This window comes from Papilio machaon, chromosome 16 (genome assembly GCF_912999745.1).
Source record: "Papilio machaon chromosome 16, ilPapMach1.1, whole genome shotgun sequence".
Lineage (NCBI taxonomy): Eukaryota > Metazoa > Arthropoda > Insecta > Lepidoptera > Papilionidae > Papilio > Papilio machaon.
In genome coordinates this window covers 5159115-5179465 of record NC_060001.1, presented here as the reverse complement: position 1 = coordinate 5179465, position 20351 = coordinate 5159115, and the positions used below count along the sequence as shown (strand labels likewise).

The 20351-nt window shown below is 32.5% G+C and overlaps 4 protein-coding genes across 6 annotated transcripts; 2 read left to right on the top strand and 2 right to left on the bottom strand.

Moving 5' to 3' along the window:
- Nucleotides 1–525: 525 nt before the first annotated feature.
- Nucleotides 526–5493, bottom strand: LOC106711193. The gene is made up of 7 exons (XM_014503445.2): nucleotides 5186–5493; nucleotides 4679–4862; nucleotides 4358–4545; nucleotides 3809–4012; nucleotides 3416–3706; nucleotides 3037–3229; nucleotides 526–2683 (listed from the first exon to the last, which is right to left on the bottom strand). Exons 1-7 carry the CDS (start codon nucleotides 5316–5318, stop codon nucleotides 526–528), a joined length of 3351 nt encoding a protein of 1116 aa, XP_014358931.2. The 5' UTR covers nucleotides 5319–5493.
- Nucleotides 5494–6088: 595 nt separating this feature from the next.
- On the top strand, nucleotides 6089–10542 carry LOC106711156 (gamma-tubulin complex component 4). 2 transcript variants are annotated; one of them, XM_014503393.2, is made up of 12 exons: nucleotides 6089–6272; nucleotides 6341–6473; nucleotides 6609–6903; nucleotides 7044–7224; nucleotides 7406–7611; nucleotides 7892–8018; nucleotides 8121–8277; nucleotides 8426–8572; nucleotides 8752–8920; nucleotides 9477–9678; nucleotides 9820–9989; nucleotides 10210–10542. In XM_014503393.2, the coding sequence occupies exons 1-12, from the start codon at nucleotides 6216–6218 to the stop codon at nucleotides 10370–10372; spliced, it is 2007 nt and encodes a 668-aa protein (XP_014358879.2). In that variant the 5' UTR covers nucleotides 6089–6215; the 3' UTR covers nucleotides 10373–10542. The 2 variants fall into 2 exon arrangements, with proteins under 2 accessions (XP_014358879.2, XP_014358878.2); XM_014503392.2 differs by having other exon boundaries at nucleotides 8746–8920.
- Nucleotides 10543–10700: 158 nt separating this feature from the next.
- LOC106711192 (probable protein arginine N-methyltransferase 6) lies at nucleotides 10701–12972 on the bottom strand. Its single transcript, XM_045681435.1, has 6 exons — nucleotides 12840–12972; nucleotides 12519–12755; nucleotides 11977–12170; nucleotides 11587–11798; nucleotides 11130–11355; nucleotides 10701–10884 (listed from the first exon to the last, which is right to left on the bottom strand). The coding sequence occupies exons 1-6, from the start codon at nucleotides 12882–12884 to the stop codon at nucleotides 10704–10706; spliced, it is 1095 nt and encodes a 364-aa protein (XP_045537391.1). The 5' UTR covers nucleotides 12885–12972; the 3' UTR covers nucleotides 10701–10703.
- A 289-nt stretch (nucleotides 12973–13261) lies between these two features.
- On the top strand, nucleotides 13262–19300 carry LOC106711190 (mitotic spindle assembly checkpoint protein MAD1). 2 transcript variants are annotated; one of them, XM_014503440.2, is made up of 14 exons: nucleotides 13264–13533; nucleotides 13619–13791; nucleotides 13960–14148; nucleotides 14442–14600; nucleotides 14858–15052; nucleotides 15406–15588; nucleotides 16068–16241; nucleotides 16839–16981; nucleotides 17241–17404; nucleotides 17691–17836; nucleotides 18191–18268; nucleotides 18382–18488; nucleotides 18603–18701; nucleotides 18928–19300. In XM_014503440.2, the coding sequence occupies exons 1-14, from the start codon at nucleotides 13392–13394 to the stop codon at nucleotides 19136–19138; spliced, it is 2163 nt and encodes a 720-aa protein (XP_014358926.2). In that variant the 5' UTR covers nucleotides 13264–13391; the 3' UTR covers nucleotides 19139–19300. The 2 variants fall into 2 exon arrangements, with proteins under 2 accessions (XP_014358928.2, XP_014358926.2); XM_014503442.2 differs by lacking the exons at nucleotides 18603–18701; nucleotides 18928–19300 and having other exon boundaries at nucleotides 13262–13533; nucleotides 18349–18420.
- Nucleotides 19301–20351: the final 1051 nt, after the last annotated feature.

Genomic DNA, 20351 nt, shown 5'->3' with positions numbered 1-20351 from the left:
AAAACATAAAAATTATGTATCTTATCTAGTAGACATATTAGTCATGATTACATATTAATTATGTATGGATATGGTCACATCTGTATTTTAGAAAAAAAAAAGGAAAAATCTTTCGATAGCAGTATAAAAATGACTACACTCTTCATGAGATCCATGTTTACATGACTTTATAGTAATCAACATATTAAGTACTAGTTAAATTATAGTAAATCTAGGAACATAAAATAATACATCCAGTTTACGAGATTCCATTTCCATTCCACGCAGATTCATTTCCAATAAGTACTTTCTCAATATTAATTGGCAGTCTTTTAAATCAATCCATATTCTTATCAAGTCAGATTACAATCAATACTGTATCAGGAGAACATAATGTTATGAATGTCTTAAAGGTACAGTAATTATTCAGTCACAGTTTGGCAAAATTTTGGCAAATAATATAACAACTAAATACACATTTTAAGTCCACAACCATTGAACTTGGTAAATTATACATTTGCATAAAAAATTGATTAATTTTAATATTTATGCTTTATGTTTTATTTTGGTGTTAAACTTTGGTGGGCTTAACACCTGTTTCATAAACAGAGATCTTTTCTCCTTTATCTGTTTCGAAGATAAATCATAAATATTTGTACCAGATACAGATTTCGATTCAGATACATGAAAATTAGGTCTTTTATCGGTTGAAGTTACATCTTCACTTCTCAAATGTTCACTTCTAACGTCCAGTTGATTCCTTAATATACAATTATCTGATTGGTGTAATGTATTGTCTGAATTGTAAAGAATTTCTTCATCTGAATGTAGATTTAACCTAGGTTCAAATCTTTCCCTTAAAAGGGAAAACTTTCTCCGCGGGCGGTTACGAGTAGTTTTTTTATTGTTTGAAATTTTACTAGTCGACGTATTAACAAACGATGAAGAAGCATCTTTATGTATCAGAGATTGCAGCGAAGGCGTTTTACGACTTAAGCTCAAATCCTCATTTGAACTGAGCGGTAGAGAATTTTCAGAAACCATTTGCCATAAAAAGTCAACGTTTTTACTTGACAAATCTTGATGCTCGGATCTAGTATTATTATTTTTCGTATGAGATTTGGTTTTAGATATATTAGACTTTTGCCGTCGTGAGGTACTTTTATTATATGATACTTGAGAATTTAGGGACGATGATGATGAAGAAACGTTTTGATCCTTTTTATTTGTATCAAATTTGGATCCATGAAAGACATCCAAAATATTTTCTTTTTCAGGTAACGACTCCATTATATTACTAGAGTTAAATTTGGAAGGTTCTTTCCAAAGGGCCCTTTTCAGATTACTTTCAATTTTTGAAGGAGAATTAAATTGCGGCGAATCTAAAAATTGTTCACGTCTATGATATAGATTTCTAGGCGAATTAGTGACTGTTGCTTTACGTATTTCATCTATTGTCGCCACGAGTGAACTTTCTGAATTGAGTCGTTTTTTGCAAGCTGGATCAATGTCACCCAAGTCATCAAGCTCTTCAAGAATAGGCTCCAAATGATTCGGATCCTTAACATTGTCTATCATACAAGGCTTAGCCAGGAAAGTTTCATCGTTTGAATGGCAAACCACAGAATTGGCATAATCTTCTTGAGAACTCCTATCGAACTTTACGAATACATTTGAATACGTGTGAGCCTTTTTAGGAAATGGCGGCGCTGATAATATGGCGTTCTTCAAATCTTGTGAAATACAACTACTGATTTCAGAACTACCAGATGTTAATGTATCTCTGCTCCTGTCCCTAACTACACTACCATCGTGAAGCCAATTCTCAATATCACAGTAACCATTCCAAGATCGCAAGCCCCACGCTTCTCTTGCTATGTTTACTGCACAAATATTTTCATAATCATGTACTGACAGAATTTCAGTCGGAGTGTCAAGATCACGTTGTTTAGAGTTTAATAACTCAGTGCTAATACCGTTCTTCTTCTTATCTTTCTTAGCATACATTTCCTTGAGTATATCAAGAGCTATTCTTTGAATGTTCTCGATATCTGCATCTTGGTTACCAACTTTTATATTTTTTAATGCACTTAAACATAATTTCTGCACAATATTTTCATTAAACGTATTTATATCAGAACTGTTGATATCGCTGAAACTTAAATCCAAATCCATATCTATAGAATCTGACGAAGTTTTTTTATTAGAGCCATCAGTGTCGTGGCTTATCTCGGAACTATGATCAGTTTTTATTGTTTTAGCAAATTCTTCGTTAACAATGTTACAAGCTTCTAAATTTAAATTAGTTAATTCATTACGTAATTCATCTGAAGAACAGATTCCTCTTCGTTTTTGCAAATTAAGTGTAAAGAATATGGAGGTAATTTCATCAATTGAATTCTCTATATTCTCTACGGAGGGTACTTTTAAAGTAAGTTCTGTTGGTGGGGCGATAATTTTCTTTTTATTTATTTTTGAAGTGATTTGCTCGATTTTAGAATTGTCCCGTTTTGTGGCAGTAGACTGTGGAGTATTCTCTATTGAATATATTTCAATACTAGAAGCATCGGTGCTGACGTTGCCTACAGGCGCGGACGTGAATGTCGGAGATCCAGATCTAGCGATCCAATGATCGAGCAAGAATTTCTTATCTGCATGCTCACTTTCAATTTGGGAAACTTGTTCTGTTATTGTAGGATCTTTGCTATAAATAAAATTACAATACATTTGTTATAAGTCTACCATCTACCATCTATCTATATATATAAAAGAAAGTCGTGTTAGTTACACTATTTATAACTCAAGAACGGCTGAAGCGATTTGACTGAAAATTGGTGGGCAGGTAGGTAGCTTAGAACCAGGAAACGGACATAGGATAATTTTTACCCCGTTTTCTATTTTTTATTCCGCGCGGACGGAGTCGCGGGTAAAAGCTAGTCTTTTTAGAAGAAAAGGAATGACATTTGCTTCTCACCAATAAAATGGATAGAATAATAATACTGAATGGACGACATAAAACGTACGTACAGATATTTAATAACAGAAAAATATAATTACCTTGGCGTGTCTGTAGTTTTATCTTTATTCATACTTTTAAATGACCTGACATGACACAATGAACTGGGCTTACTAGGAATATTACCAGTCTGAGAAGCTTTGTTATTCAGTTCAATATCAGGCTCCGCATATTTCCATGGGATTGGCCCTTTAGAATGAAAGTATCTATAATACAATACCATTGCAAACATTCCTGAAATAGAAAAAGTCTTTGATTAACACATAAGCCGAAAATTAACTATAAAAATATACAATGCCAGAGGTTTAAATTTATTAGGCAATAACAATGAAGGACTAACAGAACAGCAGGCAAGAAATAATATCTTTGAAGTAACATTGTGTTAAATTTAAAAAAAAAAAGAGCTGTCAAAGAACTTACCGAAAATAGTACCCGCAATTATACAGATAGTCGCAGCAATCGACCAAGGTTTTCTTTGTTTCTCAGTATCTGTTATTAGCACATATAGAAACAAACTGCCAAAGTTTTGAGTGACCATGAATGTATAAAACATCATAAGCCTGTACCGTGTCTGACCTTCTCGTAAATTTATGAATGAGAAACAATAGACAAATCCCATGACTGCATTGTACAATGTCTCTTCAAGTTTGTTAGGACAAAAAGTTGTTTTCTGTATAACAATCCAAAAAGTCATAGCAGCCCAATGTAAAACTGAAAAAAATATGCTCAGTTTAAATAATACCCTACATCTATAGATATTTTCAATTCAAGGAAATATATATTTTACAAGAATGAAATACGAAAGAAACTCACCCAATGGTAATAATGTCCACATACCAAAAACAATTGAAAACAGTAAAATGCCTGCAATTCTACCGATCAACATACCAAAATGCCATATTAGTTTTAATAACAATGATTTCCATTGAAATGTATCATTAGATAATAATATAATGCTATAGATGTATGTAATACTGCCCCATACTACTGACGCAATTGATGCTGTCAGTGCAAACACTAAAACACATTAGGAAAATATACACCTTGAACATAAAATAAAAAAAGCTGTTATAAGTCTTCAAATTTGAGCAATTTAAGCTAATGGAGCTAACATTTGAATTATTGAATGAATATAAATTGTGAAAAACTTCAACCGCTCATAGTGTAATAACTAATGGTCACCCATTGGTTTGAAATTCAACCATATTTTAAATTTAAAATCAAATAGCAATATGCAATTTTTCTCCACATTAATTGTAACTGCGTCAAATTTCTCATTCATGATGTTGCACAATATCTTTAAAAAGGGGTACAAAGTCTTCACTGTAATAATAATTAATAAGATGAAATAATTTAACTAACCTTTAGTATGATAGTTCTCATTTAACATCAATATAGCATATGTTTGCAGAATTATCTGTGGTATTGTACCCGTAAAAATATATAAATAGTGCAAAAGGCTCAAATCATTTCTTTGACATATTAACTTTTGTGTTTTTACAGATTCCAAGTTCTTGCAGGTAAATACTTTTCGCAAGAATATTATATACCTAAAAATATATATTTATATAGAAATGTTTTACATTATGTTAAATTAAAGATAGATATTAAATTGATAAAAGTAAGGCGAAATGCACATTTATTTCTGCCTGGTATTATTGTAATGACTTTTTCTTTGTTTACCTTTCTAATAATCCTACAAGGAATCCATGCGTAATCCAATGTTTGATAGTTGATTTGTTGTCTATAATAAACCACCTTATTGAAAAAATATTTATTAGAACATTGGGAGACAACATAAATATGAAAGTAGCAAGGGCCCAATATAAATATCCATCTTTGCAGTATTCAGCAAAAACCAAGATATCTGAAATAATTATAAAAATAAAGATTATTGTTGTGAAATCCTAATTTCTTTACTGTGAGTTTGATATCAAAAGAACTGAAGATATCAATTTAAAATAGGGATTCTTATATTATAGTCATGACATATATTTTTTTGTATATTAAATGTTATTTAATAAAGTCATAGCAAATGCCATAGCTCAAGATTTGTTCCTTTTTAGGTACTAGCGACGAAAATTATTCCTTTATTGAGTTTGTGTATTTGAAAGATAAATCAAGTCTTATTTGTAATTATTTTTAAGTACACAAAAAAAAATTAAATACAACCATTGGTCTGTAACATACCTGTTGTTAAATCGGCTAGTATTGTAACAAGTGATATAAACACACTTAATACATTAAATACACAAAAATATTCATCATCGTTAGTTGCAGTCTTTCTGTCTATTTGACTTCCGAGCCTGCAATTCTCGGCCATTCTATATAATAATGCACATTATTGAGACAAAGCACCCTTAGACAGCCATTCTATTTACTCTTACTGAACTGAAATAACTATAACATCCAAGATACATCTATATTCTATTTAAGTTTTAACCTATCGATATAACATAATATTATATTTAAGTTTAAGTTAAGTCAACGGCAGCGCAGACGCAGTTCACTTCAAGCCTGCCAGCCACCACAGATAACCCTAAGACTATAGTAAGCAGTGGACACAACCTCAGATGAAGAACACAACACAAACTTTTTAGTGTTACCCACTGATCTCTTTAATGGACTGGCTAAAAGACCTTATGTTTTATGCCTATTTTTCGCCATTTTGGCGCTGATGATAGCGGTTTTATGGATTCCAACTAATAAAAAAGATAGAATTAACTGTCACGTAACATCAACATTAACCTATCCATCCCAGTGGATAGTATATTTTTTTTATTTATTATTGGATATCGGTGTCCTTTTAGCCTTGGATAATATCAAGATCAGTGGCGTTACCCACGACCACGAGTAAACGATGTTACCAGTTTAGATTATAAGTTTGCATGTCTATTAAAAAAACGGCGAGGTCTAAAATTATTTTGTATATGAAGCAATTTACTTAACTATTTTATCTATCAAATAAATTTAATCCCAATCTAGTTAATTAAAACAAAACAGCTAACATACAAAAATTAATGTCTTTTAATTTTACTTGCTCTTTGGTTGACACTTGACGTATGTAAAAATAAATAATAATAACAACAAATATAAAACGTCTAATTTGTTTGATTTGACTTAAATCCCAAAATTTGAATAGAATTTCTCTTGTTTTGTCTTGTGCGGTGTAATTATTATAAACCGAATACTTCTACCGTATAGATATTTCATAATCAAAATGATACACGATGCTTTATTCGTTTTGTGGGATTGCTCACAGGGAGAAGTATCATCGGTGCGTTTATGTTTAATTTTTAATTTAAAAAACTTTATTTTTTTAATTAAGCTAACTTCCAATTACAGACTGAGCCAGTTTTATATGCCAATGAAGGAGATGCAGAAATTTATAGTAGAATATGTTCAATTGCAAAAAGTCATCACAGAATTCAAAATTTTATTGCAGCTACATCTTTTCATTCAAGAAAATTGCAAACAGGTACCTAGGTTTAACGATCTTTATGTTTTTTCTTAAAACGATAACAAAAGATTATTTGAAAGAAAGTGTACATAATATAATTTGATTTCTGATGCAATAGTGTACTTTGCAAATGTAAAGTATTATGTTTTACAGCATCCAACATAAGAAACTTTGGCTTATATGGCCAAGCATTGAGTGAGGGTATTACTGAAGTATTACAATCATATAAAAAAGCTTTGGTAAAGGTTGAGAAGTTGGTTATTGGAAATAAAGACTACACATTAACATTTGTGTATAGCTATGTTGAGAAATTCCAAGGACTGTTCAATACAATTAATAAGATAATTGGCACAATAAAAGAAAGAAGGCTAAGTGGCTGTGAAATTTTAAGTTTAACACATCAGAATATATTGAACGGAAATGAAATGGTCCATAGTGCAATACTAAGGTGAGTTGTTCCAGTGCTAAGTAAAGCTGTACATTGAACATTAGAAGATTAAAAGCTTCTGAGTAAAATTTTTTACTTCATAATTTTTTTAAACTTAATTAGAGCTGTCAAGTTTATACAATTTTTTATAATTTTTACAGGATATTCTCTTGTATTAACAATGTATTTATAAATCAACTCTGCGCATGGCTACTTTATGGAGAACTAAAGGATCCATATGAAGAATTTTTCATTTACCGAAATAAGAAGGATGATTTGTCGGAGACAGTGCTTTCAACACCATCCATTCCAAATACTTGCGATAAAACACTTGTTACCACAGTATGTATATATTTTCGCAATTTATTTATGTTTAATGTTAATTTCTATAAGTTATTTCAATACTTGTAGAGAGATAGATAGATGATATATTTTTTTTTTACTATGTCAACAATAAATAAATGTAAAACAATGCAGTGTTGACTTTTCTAATTGAGGGATTTATTTATGAGGGATGTTTCAGTTACAACAAACTTCACTGGACTGCGGATATAACATAAATCCTGGTATGATACCATACTTTATGCCATTATCACTGGCTCAAGAAATATTATTTATTGGCAAGACTGTTATACTCTTTGGTTTTGATCCCAGGAAAGTAAAGAAAAGCAATATTACATTAAACAGCACCTTAATGCCATTACATAAACTTGATTATGATTCAAGAAGGTGTGTATACTTTTTAGTTATATGATACTAGCTTTTACCCGCGACTCCGTCCGTGCGGAATAAAAATTATATAACGAAACGAAAACGGGGTAAAAATTATCCAAGTCCGTTTCCTGGTTCTAAGCTATCTGCCCACCAATTTTCAGTCAAATCAATTCAGCCGTTCTTGAGTTATAAATAGTGTAACTAACACAACTTTCTTTTATAAATATATAAGATTAAATATTATCCTTGTAATACTAAGCATTATAAAAATTTGCAAATGTATTTTTGTTTGAAGGTTCACTATTTGGGAAGAGAAAGAGTCAGAATTTCATAGTAAGCTTCAGCAACTCAAAGAACCAGAAGTCTTCGAAGTTTACAATCTGAGATGTGTTGTTAGAGAGATAAAAGAATGTGTTACAAAGGTAAATTACAAAAATTGACGTCTTGAGTTTGGACATTGGGCCAAAGATTACTCCCATTCCAACATGCCAACACAAATGCTGATTACTAAAACTTTATTTCAGCACTTATGGACAGTGGCGGTGGAAGAAGCACATTTATTACATGAGCTACGCCTCATGAAGGATTTCTATCTCTTAGGACGTGGTGAACTGTTTCTTGAATTATTACGTCTCACCGCTCACATGTTGGACAAGCCAACTACACGAACCTCTACAAGAGGTAAGGTTCAAAGTTTTGTTGGGTACATTGTGTTACCTTATGTATCCATCCCTTTTTTGTTATCCTGATTTTATAATCTTTTCTTAAATTATTTCATACGAAAGTATCTCAAGCCAAAAGCTTTAAATAAGTCTGATTTCATTTTTAGACATGAATCACGCGTTCCAGTTAGCTGCGAGAGCTGTGTTCCTAAGCAACAGTGCTGATATAGAAAAATTCAGTTTCGAACTGCCCTACGTCAAACCAATAGCCGATGCGACTGCCAATTCTTCTCTCGATGATGACAGTAGTGTTGGTAAGATTTTCATTTTACTATTTGTGTTTTAAGTCACTTCCATGTTGTTGTGCTATACTATGCCGTCTCTTTGGACCTTAATTTTTTCTTAAAATGCGTTGTATCAAAAGTTTTAAATTAATAAAAACTGTAGTAAAGGTTGAATTTGTGGCTAATTTTTTTTCATAACAAAGTTGCAGATGGCTGGTCCACTATAATCTTAAAGTACGATTTCAAGTGGCCTCTACACTTGCTGTTCGCACCTGAGGTGCTCGCGCGGTACAACGACATGTTCCGGCTGCTTCTCAGGATAAAAAAGACACAGCATGATCTACACGCTCTGTGGAAAACGTACAAACAGTCGAGGAGGTAATTAAAATTCTATTTTCACTTTGTATGCTTTGGCCTTATCATGTAATTAACTGTTTGAATTCATTTAATAATTTTTACTTTTCTGTCATTTTGAAAATTTATTTTCATAACTTGACAAGCAAATATTGTCCACAAAAAACACATTCATGACAAATTAAAGTTAGCCAGTATTAAATTATTAAAAAACTAGCTTTTACCCGCGACTCCGTCCGCGCGGAATAAAAAATAGAAAACGGGGTCAAAATTATCCTATGTCCGTTTCCTGGTTCTAAGCTACCTGCCCACCAATTTTCAGACAAATCGATTCAGCCGTTCTTGAGTTATAAATAGTGTAACTAATACGACTTTCTTTTATATATATAGATGTACAATCGAGACATTTTTCTCACATATATGGTTTCCCTCTGGCCCGAGTTTCTCGCCTATGGAGATCGCCCTTCCCTTTGCGACCCGACAATGACTCTCGCATATAGAGGTTTCTAGCTTATCCCGGTATCTTCTGTTTTTTCTTCGAGTTTTTTTTATCTGTATAATGTTGTGTTTTTTCTTGCAGGTTTGCTGTATGCCAATTGCATAATAAACTTATGTTTCTTATGGACAATCTGCAACATTATTTGCAAGCAGATGTATTGGAGAGTAATTTCTCTAGACTCATGGATGCTGTTAACAAAACCAATGATTTCGAAAAACTCAAAGAAGCCCACGCTACATTTCTTGCTGATATACTGAGTCAGTCGTTTTTAACAACAACAACAGTGAGTAGTTTTGTTACAAGACCTTACAACTTTATTGTTATCATTTAATATATAACGAAACAAATATTTTTCTTATTATATTCCCAATATTTGATATTCAAAAATGGCAATCTCCAAGTCTTAGTTTCCTTTCCTTTACAGTCAGAACGATCAGAAGGTGATTCTTCCGGTGACGGTGTAGACATGATCACAAACCCAGTATTTGTCAATATCATGGATCTATTGAAGTTGTGCGACTCGTTTTGCAGCATGAGCGAATTTGCATCAGACAGGGAAGCGGAGGATTACTATATAAAGGGTTATTCCGATAGGTATATTTTTAATTACTGTAATTACAAGATTGGTCATGTTATTTTAAAAAATGTGTATCGAAAAACGATTTTGCGTATAAAAGTAAACTCGCGAGGAGTCTGTGGCACTGACAGTGTTAATTTCATTCCTTTCTAAGATATCCATTTCAAAGAATCTTACAAGAATAGGGTTTTAAAGATTAATGACTTAAGTTATAGTTTATAATATGTATGTGTTTAGGTTCAACAAGCTGGTAAAGCAGCTGACCCAGCTGTTGGTGTGCTTGCGGGACCGAGCTTGCGGTGCGTATCTCGCACGTCTACTGATGCGGCTGGACTACAACCGCTGGCTGAGCGCTGAGGCGGAACTCACCCGGTCTCTTACGCATATGTTACGGTGTTGACGTCTGATGTACGCACACGCATGTTATGTAAAAATATATTGCCAGCCATCTCTCCCCTCGTAATAAATGTTATTGCATTGGAATTTCACAGTAAAGGATTTTTGTGAAACCAATATACTGCTTTTCTAATTTTTTAGTTCCATATCTTAAATTAATTCCGAAAAGTTTTAAAGAACAACAAAAGCAATGTTTTTTACTTGTGTCAAAAATCACTAAAATATGTTAAACATATATAAAACAAAGAATGGATTATTAATTTAAGTTCTAATATCCAAAAGTTCAATAACAAGATAATTTAATATGGTAAAACATACTTTATTGTAGTTTTATTTCAACTGTCATCTATAACTTCGTCTTCGAGAATCTCTTCTGTGGTGGTCTTCTCATCAACATTTTGTGCGGCATGTTGAAGCATGAGCATTTTAATCAAAATGCACTTTGACATATCACACGAACAAGGTATCGGATGATCTACAGTATCAGGATCCAAAATTACTACTTCAAGATTGTATCTGTAAAAATTATAATACAGGTTACAATGTCAGAAATGTTGTTAGGTGTATTGAAAATTAGTTAAGACAATTTCGTCTAATCAGAATCGGTAAAGGAAAGCAATGCATCTGCAATTGCGGATGTCTATGGGCAGTGGTCGCTTCACTATTGGGGAGAACTTAGGTTGCCGTTAGCCACCTCATGATATAAAGAAAAATCTATGTTCTTATACACTATAACACCAACTTAATATTAAAACTCATACCTTCTATTATTAACAATGTCTCTTGACATGCTTAATTTAAATGCTAAGGGTTCTGATTCTTCAACTTCTCGTTCCTCAGGGAACAATATAATGGTTTGCTTCCAATGTGTTTGTGGACTGTGAGGACTTGTACTTAGAACAATAGGGTCACAACTGTCAGAAAACACAGGGAAGGTGCAGTCAAACCATAAACATAGACCTTGATATTTCCCTGTCTTATTGACACCTGTGGAAATGGAATGAATTGACCATACAGTTATGGAAACAGAAAATTAATTCTTTATAAATAAATAGCAACTATCATTTACCTTATTTATTTACAAAAACTTTATATATCAAATATATTCATTTTTCATAAGGGAATCAGTTTATGTTAGGTTTTTATTGAGAAAAATATTTGAACATATTTTATCTATAGAAATTAAACATTGTATATAAAACAAAATTATATACTTACCCACAACATGTTGTATTTCAAGTGAATCTAATTCTGATATCTGGACATCTTTTAAATTTATGCAAGCCAAAAGAATTTCAGTGCCTAACAAATCTTCAGGTTGTATTTGCATAACTTCTGGTTTTTTACTTCTTTCCATTCTCAATAACTTGGCGAATGTCAACATAGAAACTCCATGAAAATTATCCCATTGGTTATATAAGCTTGGAACACTGAAATATGATATATTTAATATATAATTTTTGACTTAAATGTACACTCATAAATAAGATGTTACAGATGCTATTGGAGTAGTATACAGTATTTCATATTCTGATTGTTTTTATTTTATTTTGTATTTACTATGCCTTTTTATATTATTAGTTATATTAACTAAATAAAAAAACTCACCTACATGGTGCAACATAAATAGAAGCACTTTCCGGAAACATTTGCCCATCCTCTTTAAGAAACTTGTCTCTGGCTACCAACACAGAATCTAACATGCCTTCATGAAGAAGATAGAACCCCATCCACTCTGATACTATTATGTCTACTTTCTCATTATTTGGTAGTACTACATTTTCAACTTCATTTTGTATTACCTGTTATGAAAGCAATGGTTAATTTAAAAATCTATTAGCTCAACCAAATATACTCGGTTGATACTCCATTGAAGATAAGAAACGAGCCTCCCTCTTCAACGGGACTAGCGAAACAATCAGTGCCCAGTTGGCACACCTAAAAGCCACTGCTTGGAAATTGAATTGAATTGAAGATAAGAAAAGTAACTATGAGATGTTGTCTGAACTAGAGCCCTAAACTAATTTTTATCAAAATAGAAGTCTCCTTATAAACTTTATCCTGTTTTTAAACTCATTTGTTTTTTAAAACACGCCAATAATTTGTCATATTGTAAACTGTGTAGGCAGCTTCGAAAAAAAAAAACACACCTCTATTACTTCTTCAAACTTGTTTTCTTTTACTACTTCCTTAGCAATATTTGCAATATTACTTGCTTCAACAGCATAAACTTTTTTCGCACCTGCTTGTGCACAGAACACAGATAAAATTCCCGTGCCACATCCTACATCCATTACTATTTTGTTTTTGAAACATTCTTTATGTTCATGTATAGCCTTTCTATATGTTTCTGTTCGGTTGAAATCCTCCAGCATTAGTCTGTGAATCTTAAAATTATAGTACATTATTTTCATTGAACAAAATAACTACACTGTTCCTGCACTTTTACGCCTATTTACATAATAGAGTACCTCTAAGTCTTCATAACTTGTAAAGTAATCTTGATTGCTGTCCATTTTCGTGTTTATTTTATTTAAAAATATGTTTTAGCACTTATTAAGGCAGCACGATGCAAAATAAAAACATAACCTTATTTTTTAAGAAACGAAGATGTGTTTCATATCGCTTGTCAAATGTCAAAATCAAATGTCCAATCCTTCTCTTCTCTGTGGTCACATCCAACTCTGCACAAAAACGTAATATAAATTGAGTCCCAACTTGCATATTGCTTTGGAAATAATATCTTAACTATTTATCGAAGATCCATTTTTGTTTCCATCTCCTAACATTTTTTCTATTGTCACGACAGCTATTTTTTGGCACAAGTGTGGAAACTTTTGGTGTTTAATAAACTGACAATTTCAAATTCCATCTACTCTATGGCATTGGCATCAATTGTCAATTCAAGCAACTTCGCAAGCATTTATATTTTTTTTTAATTCAATGTTATTTCCTGAGATGAGAATAAATTTACGTAAAAAGTAGTCTAATATTCTAATAAATCAACAAAACATCTTGAAACAATGGCCAAAGAAAGCAATATGTCGTTGTTTCATGATGTATTGGAGCCGTTTAGAAGAGTAATAAATACTGATCCGCCAAAAGACAAGTTATCGGCGTCTTCGAAATTAAATTTATCTAATAGTGATGTTTCCATTAAAGAAAGTAATTAATTACTCTTAAAATTCATATTTTAATGTCATTAGTTTTCATTCTATCAATCGTTTGATTTCATTTTGATTGTTTTCAGGTATATCTAACCTATTGTCAACTAAACGAAAATCTAGTATGGATTCATTTGAATTCTTAACACCAGAGAAACGTCCCCGCAGAGAGTCCAGTTCCTCTACCAATTCACCGGTACCACCTTCACCATGGGAGGCAAAGAAAATGAAAATTGATCTAATTGCTGCTAAAGCTCAGGTTTTTAACACTAATTTTTTGTTGTATTGTTATTTAGATTGTAAGATTTATCATTTTAGATTATTCCAGGTATATTCATTATATTTATATTATAATATATTTAATTTAAATTAGATGTACATAATGTAAAATGAGTGTATTTATTACAATTATTGTAAAAAATTTAAGATTACGAAGTTGGAAGCTCGTGTCAATCATCAACATTCAATACGTAAGGAAATGCAAATATTGTTTGAAGAAGAAAAAGCATCATTGATGGATCAGCACAAAAGAGATGAGAAAGCATTAGCCGACATGGAGGAAAGATTACAAGTCATACGTAGGAGAGAACAGGAATTAAGAGATGATCATAATGCTGTTAGTATACATTTTAAATAGGATTCTTCATATTTATGACAACATGATAATTTTCTTCTAAGGTGTACTTGAAAATCTCTTTAAAGTTTGTGTTACTACTAGAAACAGCTATAGTTTTCAATTCTGATTTAAAATTAATGCTGTGTCAATAATATATATAGAACATAAATTTTCAATAAAATTCTTGCCATATTTAGATGTAAATTTTGTCTATAAATAAAATTTAAATTAAAATTTTTAATTAAATTTTATTCTAATTTCATTCAACAATAAGTAATATAACAAATTTTTAGGCTGTAAAGGAACACATGGAGAACAAAACGAAATGGGACAAAGAAAGGTTGGAACTACAGAAGCAGATAGCAGATCTTAAAGACAAGTTGTTAGAGGCTAATGTTAGCAGCAGAAATCAGGTCTCGGAGATGAAGAAGGATATGAATGAGCTGTTACAGGTCATTTAACTCAATGGTTTACACATTCAGTGCCTCTATGATTTAAACATTAATGTAACTTCACAGTTTGAGTCTGCCTCTGAATGCTTAAATCTATATTTGATTGTCAGTGGTTCAGGGGTAAAGCAGTTGACTTGCAATCTGCAGGTTCTGAGTTGGAATCCCATCAAAAAATAATTAGCAAATGTAAAAATTCTGACACTGTAATAAAGCTGGAGTCAACAATGGTTAATTCTAACATTGTCTTTGTCAGATAGGCTTTGGAAGGTGCACAATCTGAAGTAGAGTTGTTAAAGAAGGAAGTTGCACGACAGACCAGTCGGGCAGAACAATGTACTGCTTTGAAGACACAGTTGGATAAGCAAACATTTGAGTTGCAACAAGTTAATAGTAAACTAAAGGATTTGGAGTATGAGAGAGATTGTTACAAAGACTGGCAACAACATGCAAAGGTGAGTAAACTTAGTTATATTTTCAACTGTGGTAATTTGAAACTCATTTTTTCAAACTGAAGTCATAGTGAAATTAGGATTATTTTCTCCCGTTTTCACCATTATTGACATCATATTATGGGATGTTTCCCATAGGTCTGTCCGGTCTACCGATCATGACTCTATCAACCCAATCGGAAAAAAATCCCATTCGGCCGATCGATCGTTGGGGCGATCGGCCCAACGGGAAACACCAATTTTACCTTAATTATTTTATACGGGATCCCAGTAAAATTTGAAGAAATTAAAAGGAAAAAATTTAAAGTTGTTAATTTTTGATGTAAAGCATTACAATGGAAACGTAATTTTTTTAGACTGCTCAAAAACGTCTCAGTACAATGGCTGATTTAGAAAAAGAAGTTGTTAGATTGAGAGCTGCGGAGCGCACACTCCGTGATGCAGTTTGCAATAAGCTCCTGCTAGAAGAACAGGTGAATGTACTCACCGCTAAAGTGGAAGCACTGCAGCCAGTACAGCAAGAGTTACATGAGGCAAAGGTAATTACAAACCATGTATACATATAATCTATACAATTCATTAAATTGGACAGTTGAAATGAATTGTAATATAGAAAAAAGTCTTATTTCTTAGACATGATGTATTTGCGTTAAAAAACAATTTTTTTACTTGTCTCTGCATCCACGTTTGTTCCGGCTAATCTCTGAAATGGCTGGCCCTATTTTGACGGGACTTGAACTGCAAGGTTACCTTCCGGTTATGTTAATTCCGTGCTGCCGAAGTCGCGGGCAACCACTTTTGATTTATAAAACCAACTAACAGATTTAAGTATTATGCAGTAATCCATCTATTATCCACTGTGCAAATAATACTGAAATTATACTTATTTTACAGTTGTTTTTTTTTCACGAATATTTTATTTTGTAGTAAATAAGCTGTGTTAATAAAGCGTACACAACTCCATATTTTTAACTTAATTTCGTGAAATACATATTTAACTGTATGTTTATAAATTCAGGTGAAAGTGGCATTGTTGGAGTCGTCTTTAGAGGAGTGGGTGAGCGCTGCGAAGGCGCACGGCGTGGAGACAGCGCGCGCGCTCAGCGCTGCTCTTGAGTCCGCGTTTGCGGGACAGCTCACTGCAGTTGTTAACTGCTCTGAAGCTAAAACACAAATGGCACAACTCACTGAGGTATTTTTATTTACATGTCTCTTTGAAGTGTTGAAAAAAAAAATTAAGTGGTTGGTGGATAACATGTAATGTTTTTTCTGATATCCCAAAAATATTCAAATATTAGATGCATATTTCAGTTGCAGTAAGTGAGGTTGAAAATAGTTGCCTACTTTAAGTGAACAAGAGGGTGTATAAAAGAAGGTTATTGGAACGAAGTTCCTTATCGCGCGTTGTGAAAGACGGAAAAAAATCTTACGAAAAGTTGTCACGACACTTTTTGCATGGCCATGGCCACCAACCATGGCAACGACGTGACAATATATAACGAAAATTCATAGAAATAAAATGTACTTCTTGTGAAGACTTAAGTTTTAAGTATAGATATAGAATACTTGTAACAGGATGCTCCTGTTACAAGTATTCTATACTTAAAAGGATGCTCCAACAACTGATGTAATATGTATAAAAAAAAAAGTTTTATTCATAGAATAAACATTAGTTCCTTCACTAATTAATCGAAAGGAACTTCGTTCCATCGGGTGTCCCTTGACACCTCTCAAGTTTTTTTCTATCCCTTTCCATCTTTGAATTTTTACAATTAATATTTGTATATAGGAAGTGGCAACATTGAAGTTTGAGCGGGACAAGGCGACAACGAAGCTCAATGACATAATGTCAGTGCGCAAGAGCCAGGAAAGTCTTATACACAGGCTGCAGAAACGATTGCTTCTTGTCACCAGGGAAAGAGATAGTTATAGGTATGTTTTATTCCATTGACTACTTCCTAGTTTATGTTTTTTTTTTCAAAGACTCATGCATACTATATGCTAATTGGGTTTTGTAGTTAAGTTGTAATATAATACTAGCTTGCAACTATTAATAACCTAGGTTGTAACATATTTATTTAAATTATATTTGGTAACATTTGAAATGTTGCTTTTATTGATTTAATTTATTGGCTACACCTGATTTAGAGGTTCAATATTCGGTTGTGGTTAATACTAGTACGATTTGTAGGCAACAGTTGGACTGCTACGAGAAGGAGCTGACTGTGACGCTGTGCGGAGAGAGCGGCGCGGGCAGTGCGGCGTTGCTCTCCGCACGTGTGGAGCAGCTGGAGAAGTCGCTGCAGGGCTACAGGGACCTGCTCGCCACGCACGACCAGGAGGCACACGCTAAACGTAAATATATTAAGAAAGGGATTCATAAAAAAAATAACTTATATTTCTCAAAATTACCTTATTTAAAAAAGAAATCTACTGGATAAAGTTTGTTTTATAAATAGTAAACGGCAAACAAACAAGTTAATAAGTAGGGATTATTTCTTGTTCGTATGGAAAAAGAAAAAATTAGTAATAAGTTCTGTAGCACCACATTTGGTTTTACAAAGAAATCTACACTTCTTTGAGTGTACCTCTCCTGTCTAATTTACCTTAAATAATTCGTGGCTGTTTTATTAAATAATAGTTGTGGAGAGTTTACGCGCGGAGGCGAGTAAGTACCGCGAGGAGGCGGAGTTGTCGCGGCGGGAGGCGGGGAAACTGCGCGCGCAACGCGACCAGCTGCAGGCACACCTCGACCGCCTCGTCCAGACTCCGCAACCACCTACTAAAGTAAACAATAATGTTGCCACTGTAAAAAATATAGTACTGCCAACTTTATAGTTATATTTTAAAATCTATACATAATAAAAAATGTGTTTATGTAACTGATTACGAAAAACTAGTTTTTTTTATTTTTATTTGGTAAACTCCGGAACGGCTGGACCAATTTTGATGAGACTTTGATCACGGAAAGAAACTCATGTACACGGGCATACCATGGGGTTTTTTTTTTTAAATCTGCGCTGACGAAGTCGCTTGCGGCCACTTGTATATTAAAATTCTCTAATTTGTTACACCTGGTTTAAATTTAAAAAATGAAATGATGTTCTTTAGTACTACAAGTTGACTTATTAATTGTTTCAGATCCTTCATCTTGTAGATAATCCCGCAGCTGCGGCGCATAAACAGATTCAACTTGATATGGAGTCTGCACAAGAAGAGGTATTTAATAAATATTAAATATGCGCTATTATTTATGATTTCTGTTTATGTTGCCATTTTTTCTTCTTCTTTTTTTTTAGCCACAGTAGTTTGCTAAAGTAGTATGTCCCCAGATTAAAAGGTTAAAAGCGGCGCTCCGTGAAGGCGGTTCGGATGTGTGTCCCGAAGAAATGCAACAACTAAAGCAACAACTAGAAAATAGTCGAATAAAACTGAAGAGGTCTCTTTTTGTTGTATCTATGTGTTTAACGCTTTTATTATTTTTCGCTTTTAAAGTTGATGTCTTGATATTTAATTTTAAATCAGTGTTACCATATTTGTTTTTTTATTTCAGAATGAAGGAGGAGTTCACATCATCGGCCCAGGAATATAGAGATGTAGTTTATATGCTACTAGGCTATAAAATAGATAGGACAGGACATAAGAATTATAGGTAATTTTTCTATAGTAAATAACTTTTTTTAGCTCTAAAATTTATTAATAATTTTTGGTCAATTGTACCATAAACAGTTGAGGTATATTTAACTTCATTTAATTTTTAAATATCTAAAGTTTATGATGTTAAGTTTTACATAATAAATACAAAAACAAGTATAGAATTGTGATGTCATTTCTCAGGACTATTAAATTAGCTTGTACATTGTTTATAACTATTTCAGAATATCAAACATGTATGCGGAGTCAGCGGAGGAATATCTTACATTCACACTCTGTGATGATGGTATCGAGATGGTGCATACGGAATACTCGGCATCACTGAATGAGCTGGTGGAACTACATCTGCATCACCACAGATCTATACCGCTGTTCCTCAGTGCGCTAACTATGGAACTGTTTACACGCACCACCATGCAGCAAGATATACAGTAGTGAATAAAGTGTTAACATTTAAGTATTGTGGTGTTCTTAAGTGTCAAGTTATAAAATGAATGGTGGTGTACTATTTTATAAACTCAAGTTTATTCATTAAGCTCTCAGTAAGTTTCCTGAACTTTTTTTTTAATTAAGATATTTGGTATTAGATGTAATGAGATGAACACATTAATGTCATTCTTCCATACTCTGTATTAAATATAATAATTTTTACAGTGCAACAAATTGTGCACAACTAGAATAGTAAAATTTGTAGAAAAAGTGTACTATTAGATAAATAAATTAGTTTTACATGTCCCTTATCATAAAAATAAGTGAGAATGAATTTATATCTCATATTATGGATTGCAGAATATTTCTGTTAAATAAATCTGGCATTTGGCGATGGCATACCCGAGCCTGGTGTTGTAGATTTATTTTGTGCACCTGTCTATGTTCGGGTCCAGATACAAAATCAAATTTGTCATAACCTCAAAATATTTTTTGCATTTACATTTTATAGAAATTATACATTATTGTGTAAGACAACACTTTTTGCAAAATCAAAAGCCGAGTCCCACTTTTGCCGTGGGATATTATAGAAGTAAATTGTATTTTATTTTAATAGTATAAAGCCACTGAAGTTGCTATTACTGTCAATGCAAATATATATTTCTAACTGAAATATTTTCTTAGATGGCAATTTTGATAATAACAAAACATTTTTATCTGTAAACAATAGGTGTAGGATAGCTAATAATTTTGTATTATTTTTTTTAATATGTAATTTGTAATTAAAGATGAATCCTATTCCACTTATTAAAAGTTTCTAAAAAATATCTTAATCAATATTTCAATGTTTTTTGTTTATTTTTAGTAAGCAAGAATCTACTCTTTCTGTTTTTATACTTTTTAGATGTTAAATGGATATTTTAAAATTTTGTGCTAACTTTAGGATTGTAGAAAAGATCCCATCTAGAAAGGAGAAAATGATTGGGCCTTTATAGTTATATCGCTGGACGAAGTGGAAATAGATTACTAAATCATTTTCACATATGGTCACTATTTGTCCAAGACTAGCTAGACCAATCAAAGCTACACCTTATTTTTTTGTTTCAATGATATATTTGGTTAATGTATGATGTACATATAGAATTTTAAAAAAATTAAGCATGCTATGTTTAAATAATCCTGTTTAATTGGTAATTTGACATTTAGTGAAGATGAAAAC

Coding starts and splice junctions, on each gene's coding strand:
- LOC106711193 (XM_014503445.2), bottom strand. CDS start 5,318: ATGGCCGAGAATTGCAGGCTCGGAAGTCAAATAGACAGAAAGACTGCA. Junction 3,230..3,415: donor AATTGCGGGTACTATTTTCG/GTAAGTTCTTTG, acceptor TTTCTATTTCAG/GAATGTTTGCAATGGTATTG. Junction 2,684..3,036: donor AAAACTACAGACACGCCAAG/GTAATTATATTT, acceptor TTTTATTTATAG/CAAAGATCCTACAATAACAG.
- LOC106711156 (XM_014503392.2), top strand. CDS start 6,216: ATGATACACGATGCTTTATTCGTTTTGTGGGATTGCTCACAGGGAGAA. Junction 6,904..7,043: donor GTCCATAGTGCAATACTAAG/GTGAGTTGTTCC, acceptor TAATTTTTACAG/GATATTCTCTTGTATTAACA. Junction 7,612..7,891: donor CTTGATTATGATTCAAGAAG/GTGTGTATACTT, acceptor TTTTGTTTGAAG/GTTCACTATTTGGGAAGAGA.
- LOC106711192 (XM_045681435.1), bottom strand. CDS start 12,884: ATGGACAGCAATCAAGATTACTTTACAAGTTATGAAGACTTAGAG. Junction 11,799..11,976: donor ATTTATGTTGCACCATGTAG/GTGAGTTTTTTT, acceptor ATCATATTTCAG/TGTTCCAAGCTTATATAACC. Junction 10,885..11,129: donor GACATTGTTAATAATAGAAG/GTATGAGTTTTA, acceptor TAATTTTTACAG/ATACAATCTTGAAGTAGTAA.
- LOC106711190 (XM_014503440.2), top strand. CDS start 13,392: ATGGCCAAAGAAAGCAATATGTCGTTGTTTCATGATGTATTGGAGCCG. Junction 13,792..13,959: donor TAATTGCTGCTAAAGCTCAG/GTTTTTAACACT, acceptor AAAAAATTTAAG/ATTACGAAGTTGGAAGCTCG. Junction 15,053..15,405: donor ACTGGCAACAACATGCAAAG/GTGAGTAAACTT, acceptor TAATTTTTTTAG/ACTGCTCAAAAACGTCTCAG.